Below are 18,783 nucleotides of genomic sequence, written 5' to 3'. Positions count from 1 at the left end.
CGATAGCGGCCTTTAGCTCATCCAGAGTGTTGGGTCTTGAGTCTCTCAACGTTCTCTTCACAATATCCCACAGATTCTCTATGGGGTTCAGGTCAGGAGAGTTGGCAGGCCAATTGAGCACAGTGATACCATGGTCAGTAAACCATTTACCAGTGGTTTTGGCACTGTGAGCAGGTGCCAGGTCGTGCTGAAAAATGAAATCTTCATCTCCATAAAGCTTTTCAGCAGATGGAAGCATGAAGTGCTCCAAAATCTCCTGATAGCTAGCTGCATTGACCCTGCCCTTGATAAAACACAGTGGACCAACACCAGCAGCTGACACGGCACCCCAGACCATCACTGACTGTGGGTACTTCACACTGGACTTCTGGCATTTTGGCATTTCCTTCTCCCCAGTCTTCCTCCAGACTCTGGCACCTTGATTTCCGAATGACATGCAGAATTTGCTTTCATCTGAAAAAAGTACTTTGGACCACTGAGCAACAGTCCAGTGCTGCTTCTCTGTAGCCCAGGTCAGACGCTTCTGCTGCTGTTTCTGGTTCAAGCGGCTTGACCTGGGGAATGCGGCACCTGTAGCCCATTTCCTGCACACGCCTGTGCACGGTGGCTCTGGATGTTTCTACTCCAGACTCAGTCCACTGCTTCTGCAGGTCCCCCAAGGTCTGGAATCGGCCCTTCTCCACAATCTTCCTCAGGGTCCGGTCACCTCTTCTCGTTGTGCAGCGTTTTCTGCCACACTTTTTCCTTCCCACAGACTTCCCACTGAGGTGCCTTGATACAGCACTCTGGGAACAGCCTATTCGTTCAGAAATGTCTTTCTGTGTCTTACCCTCTTGCTTGAGGGTGTCAATAGTGGCCTTCTGGACAGCAGTCAGGTCGGCAGTCTTACCCATGATTGGGGTTTTGAGTGATGAACCAGGCTGGGAGTTTTAAAGGCCTCAGGAATCTTTTGCAGGTGTTTAGAGTTAACTCGTTGATTCAGATGATTAGGTTCATAGCTCGTTTAGAGACCCTTTTAATGATATGCTAATTTTGTGAGATAGGAATTTTGGGTTTTCATGAGCTGTATGCCAAAATCATCCGTATTAAGACAATAAAAGACCTGAAATATTTCAGTTAGTGTGCAATGAATCTAAAATATATGAATGTTAAATTTTCATCATTACATTATGGAAAATAATGAACTTTATCACAATATGCTAATATTTTGAGAAGGACCTGTATAAAGCTCCAATTCACAACATGTCGTCTCAAGGTTCTTTACAAAGTCAGTTCAATCCATCATACAGGTTTCAGGTCAGGTTCAATTTATTATTTAAATTGGTTCAACGTTTTTCTATCTAAGGAAACCCAGCAGATTGTATCCAGTCAGTGACTTGCAGCATTCACTCCTCCTGGATGAGCATGTAGAGATAAGTTAATGTTCTGGACCGTCCAGTTATCAGCTGGCCTCCAACCCTTTCTTGCCAGTGGGTCATACAGAGAGAGGGATTTTTCCCTTGACCATTCCTGGCTACACGGTCTCTCCAGAACATCCAGAGCCCGGGGTCCTCTCTGTGGTTCTTTCCTCCTAGTCTCCCTCTATAGGATTTATGTCGGAGGACTTGTAGAAGGTTGATTTAGTTTCTGCGGAACCATTTTTGATGTTGGTAATATGTTTTGGATCATTATTCTGCTGAAAGAACTGATGACGACCCGTTTTCAGTGTTCTGTCAGAGGTTAGTAAGGTCATGATGCCATAAAGTCTAGCAAGGTTCTCAAGGCCATTTGGAACAGAAAGAAGCCCAGAGCATCATAGGTCCTCCACCATACATCGTAGTCCTCATCTTTTTTTGTCATTACAACTTTTACATTCCAGTGAAATGTGTCTTCTGCATTTGACCCGGCCCTTAGGGAGCAGTGTGCTGCTGAGCAGAGCCCGGGGAGCATTCTGGGACTTGCCCAGAGTGGCAGTCTGTGGGATTTGAACCAGAACCCAAGCACCCAGCTCATACAACAAGGCCACCACCCCTGTTATCAGAGGGGACATGTATGATGTACTTTTCCACATATTCATGCTTCTCAGGAGATCCACCTAAGTCTAATTGGACCAAAGCTCTCAGAACCAGTTAGTCCCAGTAGAGTTTAAGAAACTCCACTTGTTTACGCTTGTGATGGTAGGTCAGATGAAGCTTTTTCCTGGCATGACTTTCTAAACAACAATTTGCCATAAAGATGGAGTCCAGTGTTTGTAATGAAGACTTGGGGACCCCAGGAGGCCATTCTTTGCTGGACCTCCACTGTACCTGGTGGGAGGTGAGCTTGGTTCCAGTTGGTTTAATCCTTTTATTGTTTTTCTGACTGTAGATTTAGGCCGGTTTAAGTCCAGAACCATTTTCTTGTAGCCATTTCTTGATTAGTGAAGATCAAGCCTCATCTGCCTTACATGAGTGCCATGTTCACTAGTCTTTCCCATTTTAAAGAGATGCCAAGAAAATTGGCCTCTGTGTTGTCATATTTTTATCAAAGGGAAAAATGAGCTAAAAGTTACAGGAAACTGTTTCAATTAAAATGCGTCACTTTTTAGGGTCACAACAACTGTGGTTCCTTTGATTTTATTCATTTTTAAAGCAATTATTTCTTAACATAAGATGTTTTAATCTTTAAATTAATAAATTTAATCAAACGTTTGGGGTTTTCTACATCTTTACATTGAGGATGGTACATCCTGGTACATTTCTGGTAAAGTTGATCAATTTTATAAACCACAAGCTATTGATTGATTTTCTGATCTTTTAGCTAAAAGTTGTTTAATTGTACATAAACGTTATTGTTCTGGAGAATATTTAGTTTATGGTTGGGCTGTTCTGAGCTGTTTTTAGATGTTTTCGGTATTTATTGTCTCTCCTTTCAGGGAGATCTCGCAGCCTCTGGACCTCATCATGGCTGTGGTGGACCTGAAAGGAACCATGAAAGACTTCTGCAGTCCAACCTGCTTGTGCTCTTTCAAATCCCGCTCTCCGTCTGTGAAAATACAGCAGTCACTTCAGAGAAATTCGAACTCCACGTCTACACAGACGCTCTCACCACTCTGCAGCATGTGCAACAAAACCTGTACTGTGAGAGAAACACTTCTGAGTAGCTGAAAAGCAACGTTTTTCCTTCGGTCACAGCACTTTTTTCTCGTTTTAGAACATGCTCGAGTTGAAGCTGGATGAGTCCCGGCACACCTTCTGCAGTGGTGTCTGCTTGGAGACCTTTTGCAGGGACAACATGGGGGTCTGTGAGAACTGCAGCTCATCCTGCTGCAGGAAGTCGCTTCTACTGAGGCTGGAGGATGGCACAAAAACCATGTGTAGTCCAGAGTGTTTGGAGGAGTTTAAAAAGGTGCGGAGGGTCACACAGCAGACATTTCACATTTAATTCAGCTTTATGTGTGCATCGTCTTTGCTGCAGGCTGGGGATGAGCGACTACCATGAAAAGCAGTGAAAGCATGAAGCCACCTCTGACATTTAGTTCTGTTTGCGGTCCTTCTGCAGAACATAATGGCGGCCCACGAATGCCCCGTGTGTCAAGCTTTGCAACTCCCATCAGACATGGTGAACTACAAAAACGAGAACATCGTGGACCTCTTCTGCTCTCGATACTGTGTGATGTCTTTCAAGGTGCTGCCCACGTCACACGAACTGTCCAGAACTGTGAGTAGATTCCTGTACAGTTGGAGGATTTATCAGCGCTAAAGCAAGCTGTTTCAGGTGACACTAACTTAAACTTCTTGATAATTGTGAAGAAGCAACATCCTTCCTCTTTGGCTGTGGAGATGGACGACACGGCGAGACTCATCATTGGAAGTGATGATGTGACCTGCTGCTGCTGCAGCAAACGGCTGAAGAAAGCTTCCAAAGTTTACCACCTGAAAAAAGCAAAGCAGGTGTTCTGCTCCAAGTCGTGCGTCACTGAAAAGCATCCCCACGTCCAGTTCGACACCAAAAAGTGTTACAACTGCCTCCAGTAAGTTCAGAAGATTCACTTTAAGTTTCTATAGTTCCCTTTTAAAGGTTCTGAACTGCCTCTCATTTCCTTCCAAGCTGCCAGACTTCACTTCTCCTTTATCAAAACTGTCTCCAAGAGTCCTCGATGGCTCCAAATACCCAATGTACCACAGCTATTAGTAGGACATGTACTGACCCCAGCACACCGCCACATTTACACTCAACCATCTTCACAGTATAATGTCCTGCTCTGTACATATTTGTTTGAACTCATTTTATCCTCCTCCTGTCCACATACCTCTCTACCTTTGTTTCTATACGCTCTACTCCGAGCCCCTCCCGGATGGCCGAGCTCCTCACCCTATCTCTAAGGGAGTGCCCGGCCACCCTACGGAGGAAGCTCATTTCAGCCGCTTGTATCCGGGATCTCGTTCTTTCGGTCATGACCCAAAGTTCATGACCATAGGTGAGGGTAGGAACGTAGACCAACCAGTAAATTGAGAGCTTGGCTTTTCGGCTCAGCTCTCTCTTCACCACAATGGACCGGCACAGCGCCCCCATTACTGTGGCAGCCGCACCGATCCGTCTGTCGATCTCCCGCTCCATTCTTCCCTCACTCCTGAACAAGACCCAGAGATACTTAAACTCCTCCACTTGAGGCAGGAACTCCCCTCCAACGTGAAGAGGACAAGCCACCCTTTTCCGGTCGAGTACCATGGCCTCGGACTTGGAGGAGCTGATCCTCATCCCAGCCGCTTCACACTCTGCTGCGAACCGCCACAGCGCATGCTGTAGGTCTTGGCTAGAGGGGGCCAGCAGGACCACGTCATCTGCAAAAAGAAGAGACGAAATCCACTGGTCCCCAAACCAGACCCCCTCCGGCCCTTGGCTGCGTCTAGAAATCCTGTCCATAAAAGTTATGAACAGGACCGGTGACAAAGGGCAGACCTGCCGGAGTCCAACATGCACCGGGAACAGGTCCGACTTAGTGCCGGCAATGTGAACCAAACTCCTGCTCCGCTTGTACAGAGACTGGATGGCCCCTAATAAAGGGCCCCCGATTCCATACTCCCGGAGCACCCCCCACAGGGCATCACGAGGGACACGGTCGAATGCCTTCTCCAGGTCCACAAAACACATGTGGACCGGTTGGGCAAACTCCCATGAACCCTCGAGTACCCTGTAGAGGGTATAGAGCTGGTCCAGTGTTCCACGGACGGACGGTTTGCCAGAATCGCTTCGAGGCCAACCAATAAAGCCAAATAATGCTGTAGATGAATGTAATATGCTGCGTTTAGCTAGCTAGCCTGCTAACCAGAGCTATATTACATGTGACGTCAGTCTGGAGTTTGAACTTCAGGCTAACTATGGAAGAGGAAGGAGGGCGATGAAGAGGGCTCATCTTCCATTGTGTGTAAAGTAGACTAAGTGGTTAGTATAGCGTGCAGCCTGGCGCCACATCTGCCTTTTTGTTTTTTAATTTTCTGGTCAGTGCATCCATATTCAGACTGCTAGCCGTGCATGTGCGTATGGAGGCGTGGCTTGAGGAGGTGAGGGGGTAGCATAGGGCGGAGCTAAATCTCCTAGTTTGGGGAAACGTTATGGACTACACCTTTTAATCAAGTACCTTCTAAATGAATAAAATAATCATTAATTAATGCCTAATTATATATTAAGCATTATGAATCATACGAATTATGAATATTAGCTTATTGATTATGTATCAGTTAATAATACCTAATTAAGGAAAAGCAATGTGGCTTGTGTTGTGGTTTGTAGTAGTAGTAGTAGTATACTTATCAATGAGGGATTTTACCACATAGCATAATAAAATGCATGAGGAATTTGAGTCAAAGGTTCTAGAAGCAGATGTGGAAATACTGTCTGCAGAGGATGTAAGTGCATCTTATTATAAATGTTTTTAATAATTATGATGCATAAACTGATCCGGTGATCGGACTTCATTATGTTTGGACCTACATAAAATATATTTAATGTGTTTCATTGTATACAGTCATATTCAATAAATGAGAATATTATAGTAAATTTATTCCAGTTAATCCATCACCAAGTGAAACACGTTATACATTTTAATTCCACAGACCGTTTTCAAGCCTTTATTTCTGTTAATTATGATGTTTATCTGCAACCAGCCAATGAAAACATGAAATTTAAGATTAGAATATTACATCAGACCAACAAAAATCATTTTAATACAGAAATGTGGGCTTAATGAGAAGTATTTTTAAAACCTGCTTAAAGGTTGTTATTTTTAAAAGGTTCTTATAATCTGATAAATGAGCCTCACTGGGACATTTTCTTGTTTATTGAATATGACAGTATATTTGGTGGAGGACACAGGGAGATGCAATATTAATAAATGAGGGATCTTGTTTATTAGAACATGTAATTCGTCATGAAATGGATCATTTATAGCTTCTGATTTGTTAATGTTGGTGCGTTTCTTTGTCTTGGATCAGTTTAAACCTTCTATTAGTTCAACAGCATGGTCATATCAGAAATATAAGTGTATTTGTATCATCGTGATTTGTAGAGTTAATGGTTTCCCCAGCAGCAGATACATGTTCCCCTGATCGTGCTCTGAAGGACCTCTTCCTCTTCGTATCCTCAGGTTGATCACGCAGCCTCAGAAAGTGATCCTGGCTCCTGTGGATGATTCAGGAACTATGAAGGAGCTCTGCAGCGACACGTGTCTCACTTCAGTGAAATCCAAAATGCTGTATTCCCACTGCAAGCTGTGTGGCAAGTACTGCCCTGTAAGGAAACGACACAATCTGTGGAATATTCAGTCCATTAAGGGAAGGAAACGTGGGCTACATCACCTAATGAGACACAGATAATATCAGAAAACTGGGATTTTTTGATGGGTGATTACACATTTATTAGTAAAATCTGTATGAAGAAGGAACATTTTATCCTAATCTGTCCATTAGATGGACCTGAGGGTCCAGCGTTGTTCTGGTCTCACTGATCCTCCAACTACTGGACCTTCTTGGGCCATTTTAATCAGAATCAAGTTTGTGAGGCAAACAGGGAATTCAACTTCGGTTCCACTTTGCTCTCAATGTACAGATATTATAAATCTATAACTATGAAATAAAAAATGTAAATCTGTATATATATATTATAGTGTCCTTACAAAAGAGGAAGAGCAGGTTGGGTTAATGGGAACATGCCTGGTATGGATCTGAGTCCTCTGACTGTCCATCAGAGAGACAGCCTGGCAGAGAAACTGTCTCTGTAGCGCCATCTGAAGGTAACAGTTTGTGTCCAGGATGTGTGGGTTCTGCAGAGATGTTAGCTGCCCTCTTCCTGACCCTAGACCTGTACAGATCCTGGATGGAGGAAAGTCAGCCTTGATCCTCTCTTCAGACGTGATTGGTCCCTGCAGTTTGGACCTGTTCTGTTTTGTTTATGAGTAGAACCACCAGTGATTGGTGTGTTTATAGCAGGATGGATCCATGCTTTCATGTTGCCAAATTCAGACCCAACCATCTGAAGGTTGCAGCTGAAACGGAGACTCATCGGACCATCTGTTATTGTCCAGTTCTGGTGAGACGGTCGGAGCTGTAGCTTCAGTTTCCTGTTCTCATCTGATTGGAGCAGCACCTGACGTGTTCTTGTGCTGCTGTAGCCCATCTGCTTCGATGTTCTACATGTTCTGCCTTTCTTCTCTGACGTAAGCAAGGCATGTTCTGTTTTTCAGACACTTTTCTGGTTGTGGGTAAAAATCCCAGCAGATCAGCAGTTTGTGAAAAACTCAGACCAGCCTGTCTCCACCATGTCTAGATGCCTGAAGATGCTGCCATCTGATTGGGTGAACCATCACATCCCATCTGATCTTGCAGACATTGAGAAGTAGGTGCAGACTGCGGCTTGGCAGCGGGATGTCTGGCTGTGGTCCTGGAACTGTTACTTTGTGTTGGATAAGCAGATGGATGGATGAAACTCGTTAGGTTCAATGTTCCCATCAAAACTGAAGCAGGACAACCTGGTTTTATTAGATAAAAGCAGGTTTCAGGGCTTTACCTCTTCAGTCTGCCCAAGAACGTTTCACCCTGTCAGCCAACTACACATTTGAATGAACTTGTTTGATTTGAATTGTTTGAAGAGGAGGAAACTGACTGGAAATCCTCTGTTTCTCCTTTAGTGTAAGTTCTCCGTGACTGTGGACGGCGAGGTCCTCAGGCTCTGCAGCGACTCTTGCGTCTCCAACTTCCAGAAAGAAAACAGGTTTTCTTGGTTCTCCTGCGCAGCCTGTGGCGCTGTGCGCTCCAGCGTGGGGCTTTCCCTCCAGACGGAGGACGGAGCGAAAACCGTCTGCGGAGACGAATGTCTGGTCAAGCTCAAAGAGGTGCAGAAACAAAATGTCTCGCTGTTGAAAGGCATTAAAAACTGAACAGTAGATAAGAAAGTTAATAAAATAATCTGCAGCTTTTAACTCCAGAATCAGTCTGATGAGATCTGGTCCATCTCACACAGCTTCTGTACTTATCTCCACTCTGTAGAAAGTGAAAACTCTTCAGCTGTGCTCCACGTGTAAAACTCCTCATCAGATGTCGGACATGGTGGAAAATAAAAACCGTGAGGGCCAGTTGGATTTCTTCTGCAGCCACAGGTGCATGAAGGTTCACAAAGCTCAGACCTTCACTCTTCCAGGTACAGTCCTGTCAGATCTGCATCTTCTGCTGCTTTGATTTGTTGTCTGAATGACATGACCTCCTAAGAAGTCCATGCTTAGGTTCTGGTCTCTTTGTTGGAGCGTACAGGGGTTGGACAATGAAACTGAAACACCTGGTTTTAGACCACAATAATTTATTAGTATGGTGTAGGGCCTCCTTTTGCGGCCAATACAGCATCAATTCATCTTGGGAATGACATATACAAGTCCTGCACAGTGGTCAGACAATGTATGAACCATTGGATGCACATGGTCCTCAAGAATGGTTCAGTAGTCCTTGGCAGTGACGCGCCCATCTAGCACAAGTATTGGGCCAAGGGAATGCCATGATATGGCAGCCCAAACCATCACTGATCCACCCCCATGCTTCACTCTGGGCATGCAACAGTCTGGGTGTCACGCTTCTTTGGGGCTTCTCCACACCGTAACTCTCCTGGATGTGGGGAAAACAGTAAAGGTGGACTCATCAGAGAACAATACATGTTTCACATTGTCCACAACCCAAGATTTGCGCTCATTGTACCATTGAAACCGACGTTTGGCATTGACATGAGTGACCAAAGGTTTGGCTATAGCAGCCCGGCCGTGTATATTGACCCTGTGGAGCTCCTGACGGACAGTTCTGGTGGAAACAGGAGAGTTGAGGTGCACATTTAATTCTGCCGTGATTTGGGCAGCCGTGGTTTTATGTTTTTTGGATACAATCCGGGTTAGCACCCGAACATCCCTTTCAGACAGCTTCCTCTTGCGTCTACAGTTAATCCTGTTGGATGTGGTTCGTCCTTCTTGGTGGTATGCTGACATTACCCTGGATACCGTGGCTCTTGATACATCACAAAGACTTGCTGTCTTGGTCACAGATGCGCCAGCAAGACGTGCACCAACAATTTGTCCTCTTTTGAACTCTGGTATGTCACCCATAATGTTGTGAGCATTTCAATATTTTGAGCAAAACTGTGCTCTTACCCTGCTAATTGAACCTTCACACTCTGCTCTTACTGGTGCAATGTGCAATCAATGAAGACTGGTTACCAGGCTGGTCCAATTTAGCCATGAAACCTCCCACACTAACATGACAGGTGTTTCAGTTTCATTGTCCAACACCTGTATCTCATCATTGAACTGAACTCTGCGCCCTCTGCAGGGATGGTGGTGTTAATGCTTTTCTTTTGCATCCCTTGCTGTTGCATCTATCAAATAATTAAATAAAATAATGTGTAAATAGATGCAGATAAGAGAAGCTGCTGATTTTTAAATGCTCATCAGCTCAGAGTTCAGGTAGATGTTTTCCTCAAACTGCTCAAATAAAACCTGGAATTCCCAGTCGGTCCGACACATTCCCACACGCATCAGTGACATGTGGTTCTGGAATCATAACCCTAATATATAAGCAATATATTAATATAGACTCTTTGGTTTTTTGTTTAAAGAGACTGGGCTTTACGGCTCTCTGACCAGGGTACCATTCCATCAGGGGGCGCTGCGAGACCATCTGTCACTTTTAAAAAACATAATTTTAAATAATAATTTTAATTGTGCTGCACGTTGATGTCAGAACAAAACTACTTTAAATTCTTGGTGATTGTCCCTTTCTGTCCACGTTAAGCAGAAAAGTCTGAGGTGAAGGAGGTGAAGCCGTCGCTGCCAGCTTTATCCCGTGTGAGTGTCTGTGTGTGGTAATAACTGCAAAGTGTTTGGATCCAAGTAAATTATTTCTCATTTCTAAATTTAAAAGCCTCTGAAGCCTGAATATGAAGTAAAAGTCCTGGTCTCACTCGGCTGATCTATCATCACTTTTATTTAGATCAAAGAGGAGCCCGTGGACCAGGAATACTTTCTGAACCGCTCCCTCTCAGTTTCTCCACAGAGCATCAAGGAGGAACCAGATGCGTCGAAGGTCGGACACACACACATCTGACATCTGCTTCTCATTTAAAGCTATTCACAGCATTACATTAATCTCTCTGTTTTATTCTTCATCTTTTCAACAGCATTATTATCATAAATTGATCAGTTTGTTTACTGAGTTTGATCATTTTTAATGGTGTTCTACTGGTTTCATGTCTTTTCTTCTGTTTTTAACCTCTGTCGTACTTGGCTAATAAAGTATTCAATCTATAACGTTTTGATTGATTGAAAACATAAAATACATCACCAAGGCGAGATATGTTGCTGTTATTATTTTTAGTTATTTTTCCAGGTTGTTCAGAAAGATGGGATTTCAAGATTTCATTAAATTTAAACCTCCTGTAAAATAAGTGATGTTTTACAGAACATATCTGGACTTTTAATAAAAGGTCACTCACCGTGTGTTCGGTTCCTGCTCTTATTCTGACAGGAGGACTTGAAGATCGGGTCGGTTTTCTCTCTGACCGAGGACTCGAAGCCTCCCCAGTCCACTCTGGCCCACATGGAGCTCCCTGCATCCTGCTCCACCTGTCAGAGGGTGCTTATGGACGGAGAGACGGTCTACCAGAGGAAAGCCCACTCGGATCTGTTCTGCTCCACTTCCTGTCTGCTCAAGTTCTACCAGCTGAAGCCGGTGAAGAAGATGTGCCACTTCTGTCTGCGGTGAGTCTGAACTTCTCCACAGACAAGAGAGAAGACTCAGTAATGGTTGTTCTGAGGTGTCTTGGAGCTCAGAAGCTGTTTTCTTAAACTAAGTAAAGAGTTTTCTGACTAACAGTAAAACTGTTTCGTTTGGAGACTTTGAATTGATCCGTTGGTTTTCAGGGTGCTCATGAAGCCTCAGTCGGTCCTGCAGGCTGCAGTAGACAACGAAGGTACAAAGAAGGACTTCTGCAGCCAGTCCTGCCTGTCGTCCTTCAACTACAAGAGAATCATGTCCACCAAACTCCCCGTCATTCCAGCTGCATCCCAGCCACAGTGCAGCGTTTGCAGCAGATTCTGCATAGTAAGACTTACAGCTGCCGTGTGATCTCCTCCCCCGGCTGTGATCCGGGTTTAATCTGTTCATGGTTTACCTTCATACAGAGCAAGCATGAGGTCATCCTGCAGGATGTGGTCCATAAGATCTGCAGTGACCCCTGTTTCCACCGGTTCTGCAACATCAATAACCTGCAGGTGTGTGAGAACTGCGGTTCCCGCTGCAACTCGCCGCTCAGGCTGAAGATGGAGGACGGCAACAAGTCGCTGTGTGGTGCAGAGTGCCTGAAGCTCTTCAAGCAGGTCAGTCTAGAAAGGAAAACATGAGCTTTCAATGAAGAAGATATGATTGGAGGAAAGATGAACATCAGTCAGACAGGAATGTTTGGAAAGTCTGAAATTTGAGAATTTTGGGATTTCAGTATTTTCAGATCTGAAGAAGTATGTACAAATATTATCCAAATGTTATTCCCAATCCCAGTGTCTAAACGTTCCTTTTATTGCTTTCTTTCTTTCCTTCCTCCCTTCCTTCTTTCATTTCTTGCTCCATTACTTGCTTCCAACCTCGATTCCTTCCTTTGTTTCATACCTCCCTCCATTCCTTCCTTCTCTGTGTCCTTCTTAACTTGATCTCTTTGGTCTTACCTCCTTTCCTTCCTTATTTACTTCCTCTTGTCCTACCTTTCTCCATTTATTTCTCCCTCCTTTCCTTCCTTTCTTGTCAATTGCCTCCTTTCTTTCTTGCTTGCTTCCTTTTGTCTATCCTCTGTTCCTTTCTTTCTTCCTTTCTTTTGTCCTTCCATCTTTCTTCCTTTCTTTTGTCCTTCCATCTTTCCTTCCTCTCTGGTGTCCTTCCATCTTTCTTCCTTTCTTTTGTCCTTCCATCTTTCTTCCTTTCTTTTGTCCTTCCATCTTTCTTCCTTTCTTTTGTCCTTCCATCTTTCTTCCTTTCTTTTGTCCTTCCATCTTTCCTTCCTCTCTGGTGTCCTTCCTTCATAGTGAACATTTGTATTGTATATTTGAACAATGAACAGGATGGAAAACTCTGATGCTGAGTCTGGAGACGTCTGGTATTTTTCCATAGAACCCTGGAGCATTAATCCAGTCAAAAGAGCTTAAGAAGATGTTTTCTTCTTATTTGTCAGAAAATCCAGACGCTGCAGCCCTGCTCCATGTGCTGCAGCTCTAAACTCGTGTCAGACATGTCTGAAAACAAAACCAGTGAAGACATCGTCGAGCTGTTTTGCTCCAACAGCTGCGTGATGGCATCCAAGATCCAGGCCGTCTGTGCCTCAGGTACCAAACACTGTTGGTGGGTTTTCTCTCCTGCATCTTCTCCTCTTTGTCTCACAGGAGGTTCCAGAAACCTCAGAGAGATCTTTAATGTCCCAATATCCTGATGCATCCTTCATTTATTGATGTTTTCTTTCCAATCGACAGAGAAAGAAGCCTGGGTCTTTAGTTTTCCAGGTTCTGTCCTAAGAACATCTGAAGGAATATTAGAAAGCCCGGAGAGCTGTAGATCCAATGATACATTTCTGTAAACTGATAGAAACAGATGTTATGTTGTTCAGCTTGTGATATTTTGATGCCATGGTGCTCAACATCTCGTCTTCAGGCGTCGCTCTGAACTGTGATAACTGCAGTAGGAAGTCGGCTCCAGCCTGTCATCTGGCCATGTCGGACGCCTCCATCAGAACCTTCTGCTGCCTAACTTGCGCCATGGCTTTCAAGGTAATAAAGTCTTAAGTCTGCTGCCTTTGTTTCAGCTGTTTGAAGCTTAAACTTGCAGCTTTTCTTTGCTGCAGGAGACTCATAAAGACCAGATCACCGGAACCAGTGCAGCAGAATCCTGCAGACAAACTCAGTCCGATTTGGACAAACTACCAGAGAGACTCACCTGTGCTCAGTGTCAGCAGATCATTAAAACTGCCCCCAGTGTCCTTCAGAAGAAGGTGTGTTGCTTAATTTAGAGAATTCAACTTTCTTTCCCAGTTTTAAGTTTCCTGAGTTTGAATAAATAGTTTCTGCTTCTCCACAGGACCAACTGATTTTTGTCTGCAGCCGGGTCTGTTCTCAGGGGTTTAAGAAGCTCAACAACATGCTGGGTGTGTGTGAACGCTGCAGGAACAAAAAGGTCATCAACGAGGTCAAGAGGATCGATAACAAGGACTGCAGCTTCTGCAGCGATGGTAAGACCCCACATAAATCAAAATCAGTGACATTACAGGATCACGGCGCTCAGTCTGTGCTGGATTCGCTTCAGGAAACACGTGGTTTGTCTTTTTCTCAGGTTGCCTCCTGCTGTTCCACCGTGAGCTGGAGAAGAAGTGGGGGAAACACTGTCCTACCTGCTCCTTCTGCCTCTCCGTCTCTAAAACTGTGCTGTCGGCGCAGGTTGAAGGCACCAAGAAGGACTTCTGCTCTGAAGGCTGCAGATCAAAGTACAAAACGCTCATCTGTCACGTAAGTAGAGCAGGAAAGTTTCTCCCACCACATCCTTATTTTTAGATTTAATCTTGGAGCTTTTTCACCTTTGAGCAGCCGAGGATCTTTCTGATGCTGCGGCTGAACATTTATCCAGATTTATTGGTCAAATAACTAAACAACGTTCAGCAGATGAGATTCTTAGTTGTCTAAAGGGAAATGGAGTGTCTTGTACCCCGACCCAAAGGTTGTCGCCTGTTTCCAGTCACTGAGCGTATTACAGTGAAGATAAAAGTCTGTACACCCCTGTGACAATGCCAGGATTCTGTGATGTAAAAACATTAATGATGTCTGGTCAAACAATCTTTTTATATCCAGTTTAAATCTAAAAATCTTAATGTTCTTGTTCCCTGATGATGAGGATGAATCCCTCACATCCACTGATGCAGATCCTTCTTCTTCATCTCAGGAGGCGAAATGTGACACGTGTGGACGTCGAGGGAAGCTGACGGAGAGTCTTCCTCTGCCGGGGAACGTCAAACACTTCTGCGACCTGAAATGTCTCCTACGCTTCAGGAATAACAAGGATGAGACGCTCACCGCAGGTACATGAAGATGTTTTCATGCATCTTCTCAGGCTGGGTTTCTGAACGCAGGTCAAGCTTTTTAAGGCAAACTCAACTAACAGAGAGAAACCATAGTAGCCTGGAGGGAAACGGCCTTGATTGGTCCAAAAACAAGAGGCTGTGAAAGATGTTCAGATGAAGTTAGAAACATCTCAGATCTGCTTCCTGCTTCCAGGATCTTCATCTCCTAAATGTGCAGGCAGCGTGGTCTCGGTGTCCGGCGCCCTCGCAGAAGGACCTGCACCGCCCGGTACCAGGATGCGCACACACGGCCTGTTCCTCCATTTTACTTTTATCTCGTTCTGGTCACTTCAAAATCTTCAATTGGCTGTAAAAGTATTTTAATACGACTGCTGAGGATTTTTAAATGAAAAATCAGACGTTTTGGGTGAAAAATGAAAACATGACCCTTAATCTGCAGAATTTAAACACATTATCTTCTAAAAAGTAACATTTTGATTGTGTTCTGGTTTAGTTCCAGCTTCAACTCTCTGCTGTGTCTCTGCAGGACTTTTCTCTGACATTCAGACTAAAGTTGTTGGACACGTAAGTTTACAGCAGGACAGGAACTGACTGGAAACCGGATCATTGCTTAAGATTTTTGTTTGCTCCTCAGGCCAGCGTTCAGACGGCCCCCAAGGAGCTGAAGAACAAGTCCATGCTCTGCGTTCCTCTGGTCCACAACAAAGGAGTCTCATGTTGTGTTCAGACTGTAGAAACGGCTTCACAAACAGGTGGAGCATCACATTTTCAATAAGAAGCTGATTAAATAAAACAGGAACTCCATCTTTCAGGTGTTTCTGGTCATAAAATGTTCCTGATGGCTCAGGTTAAAATTTTCACATCATCTTTATTAAATGAGGAGCTTTTCTGTTGATCTTCTTTTTCTTTCTGTCGTTTAAAGTGAATTTTAAGCCCAAAGTTCAGAAGGTGGCTTCTGCTGTTCCTGTGCCGGTTCCTGTCTACGTTCCTCTGCCCATGAACCTCTACAGCCAGTTCACCCCGGCTCTGTTGGTTCTGCCCGTACCGGTACTGGAAACATCGTTAGACTTTAAATGTGCAGAAGGGTCAGAAAAACAGTCATTCTTTAAGCAGTTTGCTGAATGCGGGTTTTCCACAGCTGCCCGTGCCGGTGTTTCTCCCTGAGAAGAAGGACGGCTCAGAGCCGACACTGACGGAGAAAACACAGACTGCATCTCTCCAGGAGGAGTTTAGCTTCAGTCCTGAAAGGCCAACGGAGCAGAAGGATAGAGATGAACGAGAAACCAGCCAGAAGGAGGAGGAAACACAAACTCAGTCCCTTATTGGTAAGAAATCTCGATAACATCATTTTTTAATGTTTTATTGGATGCAGAGTGAATTTCCCACCTCTTCATGGTTAAACTGGTAAACTTGCTGTGATTTGAAACATATTTAAGAAACACTGCAGCAGGCTGCTGAAGAACTTCTGTTTTACTTTAAAATCATCTCACCAGACTTTATTTATGAACGACATTCAAGCAGCAACAAGACCAACCAAGGTGCTGTAGAATAAAAGACATAAAAGAGAGGTAAAAATGAGAAACAATCACAGTAACTAGAATAATAAAGGAACATTGAGGTCAAAGATCCGCTCACAGGGTCAGAAACCTCGGTCTTCTTCTCATTAAAATAAAGTAAAGCCATCCGATTCCTGATATCCGACAGGCAATGAAGGGGAGGACAGAACCTTCGCCAATGTGCCTCAGAGGGAAGTAACTTGACAGTCATCGGAGGCCATGTTTTCCTAGTTGGTACAAAGAAAAAACAAGAAGTCCAAGAATGGAGCCCTGTGGTACCCCCCCCCCCCCACCGAAGAGCTGTCTATGTGGAAATAAAATCTTTGACGTTGACTCAACCAATCAATATTTTGTAATGTGGTTTCCCTGGTTACAACTATCTGTTTTAACACACAGATGTTTAAAACCTCCATCTGGTGGTTCTTTAAAGTATTAGCTTGTAGAACGTTTGGCTGCAGGTCTTCTGGGGTTCGTCTTTACCAGCTTTGAACATCTAAGTATATCTCAATTCTTCTTAATAAAACAGCTGAAACTCAGTCAGATCGCATGGAGAACATCTTTGAACATTCTTCAAGTCCTGCCACAGATTCTCAGTTAGATTTAGGTCTGGACTTTGACTAGGTCATTCTGACACATGAATATGCTTTGATCTAAACCATCCATTGTATCTCTGGCTGTATGTTCAGGGTGGTTGTCCTGCTAGAAGGTGAACCTCCATCCCAGTCTCAGATCTTCTGCAGCCTCTGACAGGTTTTCTTACTGGATTATCCTGGATTTAGCTCCATTCATCTTCCCATCAACTGTGACCAGCTTTCCTGTTCCTGCTGAAAAAAATCATCCTCACAGCAGGACGCTGCCACCACAGTGATATTGTTTTGGCCACATATCGAGCTGATCTTCAAAAGGTTTGCGTGTACAAAACCACAGCCAAACCTGTTTGCGTCTGCAAAGCTGATCTACAAACGCTAATCTGATTGTGGGAGTAAAATCAGTGGGTGGAAACGTTTTAGCGTGTTTGCCTTCATGAATATGCAAAACATATGATAATGACCCAAATGCGCAACTGGATTTATCAAACGTGAAACAGATCGTGGTGCTGTTTCTGTATCTAGATTTAATTTGAAATATAGATACTAACTGGGACGCTGTCACTGTGGCATGAAGGAGGCATAGACAGAATGACAGACGAAGAAGAGAAAGAACCTTCTGTACATGTGTCAACAGATTTCAATTATCAAAAATAAAAAGAAATAGATGGAAATAGAGGATTCTACGTAGGATTATCCAAGGTCTAATTTGGAGTCCTGCAACCCTTCTTTTCTTGGGTCTGGATCATTCCAGAGCGCCTTCGCTGTCAGTGAGACCATCTGCTGCAGAAGCACAAACCTGATCATGCAGAGGTGCACAAAACTGGTCATCTGCCAGAGAAGCATACAGCCTGTTACCTGTAATTAATTGCATGGCATGTAAAGGACCCACTGTGCTGTTGATAATATGATTAATAGGAAAGAAATAAAGACTGGGATGGACTGGTGACCTGTCCAGGGTGTTCCCCACCTCCCACCCATAGACTGCTGGAGATGGACACTAGCTTCTCTGCAACCCACTATGGAAGAAGTGGTAGAAAATGACTGACTGCCTGAAATACAGACAAGGCAGATTAAAGCAAACTGGATGCTAAAATCACTTCTTAGCAGGTGAAAAATCACCATTTTAAGGTGGTCTATTCCATGTGGTGAGAAAGACAATGTATGCTTTAACCTTGTCACTAAACTAAACACATTGCATTATTGAAAGTAGCTTTATGTAAAGAACAAATGAACAGAGAGGAGAAATAATCTTGTCAGGGCAGTGGTGCGATGACAAACCTGCTGCTGGAAATAAGACCAGAAAGGTTTACAACCTGCAACAGCCCAGAAAAGCAGGAGCAGAACAGAACAGGACAAAATCAGCAACTGGATCATTCATAATAATGCAGAAACAACCCCTGCATGTTTCAAGCACCACAGCAGAGAGCATCTGTTCGCTTTTCCTTTTGTTCTGCAGGTGGCAGTAACAGCCAGCCAGTAGCACACGCAATTTCCTCATTTAAATAGGGCAGTCTGCACGTCTTTTGCACCTGTTATCCATCGAACACGCCCACTTATTGCACGTGCAATTTTGTTTTTTGCCTAATGATGAGCAACAATCTAAAGGAGAATGGAGGTGGGAAACAAAGTTGTTGTTTTAAATAGAATATTTCCAGAACATTTCTATTCATAACATCTTTAATTTCTGTTTGAATTTCAGAAACTATCAACAGCTACATGGAGGACTTTGGAACAGATCATCAGCCAAGTTTTAACCACAAAGACTTTGACTGTGACTGCAGCCTTGAATTAATCAGTCAGCCACACACCTGCTGCGTCCCTCCTCCCGACCCAGACCCGACATTTCCCAGAGATCGTCCCCTTGTTCTTCCTCCTCCTGCGGAGGTACTGGGTCCTAATCTCCAGAGCGCATTGATTTCTCTACCTGCTTCAGGTCTGGTTGAAGAGACTCCAGGAAACGTTCAGAATAGTAACAAGGCAAGTAGCAAAACGCTGAGATGTTGTGAAAGTTGTGACATTCTGCTTCTGGGCTCTCAGACTGA

General features: G+C 44.1%; 1 protein-coding gene across 3 annotated transcripts in view; it reads left to right on the top strand.

Moving 5' to 3' along the window:
- Positions 1–18,783, top strand: part of LOC124879028 — a 38,074-nt gene that overhangs the window by 14,539 nt on the left and 4,752 nt on the right. The window contains exons 15-38 of one of the 3 annotated variants that reach the window (XM_047383293.1): positions 2,894–3,098; positions 3,172–3,366; positions 3,520–3,678; positions 3,771–3,991; positions 6,605–6,749; positions 8,144–8,347; positions 8,502–8,652; positions 10,284–10,333; positions 10,479–10,571; positions 11,013–11,245; positions 11,408–11,588; positions 11,669–11,863; positions 12,706–12,856; positions 13,179–13,294; positions 13,369–13,515; positions 13,602–13,752; positions 13,854–14,026; positions 14,457–14,592; positions 14,789–14,863; positions 15,089–15,159; positions 15,230–15,347; positions 15,518–15,642; positions 15,734–15,920; positions 18,441–18,718. In XM_047383293.1, the coding sequence (XP_047239249.1) occupies positions 2,894–3,098; positions 3,172–3,366; positions 3,520–3,678; positions 3,771–3,991; positions 6,605–6,749; positions 8,144–8,347; positions 8,502–8,652; positions 10,284–10,333; positions 10,479–10,571; positions 11,013–11,245; positions 11,408–11,588; positions 11,669–11,863; positions 12,706–12,856; positions 13,179–13,294; positions 13,369–13,515; positions 13,602–13,752; positions 13,854–14,026; positions 14,457–14,592; positions 14,789–14,863; positions 15,089–15,159; positions 15,230–15,347; positions 15,518–15,642; positions 15,734–15,920; positions 18,441–18,718 (3,760 nt within the window). Of the gene's footprint in view, positions 1–2,893; positions 3,099–3,171; positions 3,367–3,519; positions 3,679–3,770; positions 3,992–6,604; positions 6,750–8,143; positions 8,348–8,501; positions 8,653–10,280; positions 10,334–10,478; positions 10,572–11,012; positions 11,246–11,407; positions 11,589–11,668; positions 11,864–12,705; positions 12,857–13,178; positions 13,295–13,368; positions 13,516–13,601; positions 13,753–13,853; positions 14,027–14,456; positions 14,593–14,788; positions 14,864–15,088; positions 15,160–15,229; positions 15,348–15,517; positions 15,643–15,733; positions 15,921–18,440; positions 18,719–18,783 lie in introns of all 3 variants that reach the window. The other 2 variants (XM_047383294.1, XM_047383292.1) reach the window with 2 other exon arrangements.

The sequence above is a fragment of the Girardinichthys multiradiatus genome, chromosome 13, assembly GCF_021462225.1.
Source record: "Girardinichthys multiradiatus isolate DD_20200921_A chromosome 13, DD_fGirMul_XY1, whole genome shotgun sequence".
NCBI lineage: Eukaryota > Metazoa > Chordata > Actinopteri > Cyprinodontiformes > Goodeidae > Girardinichthys > Girardinichthys multiradiatus.
The sequence above is the reverse complement of the archived record's forward strand: the minus strand, read 5'-3'. Positions and strand labels throughout refer to the sequence as shown.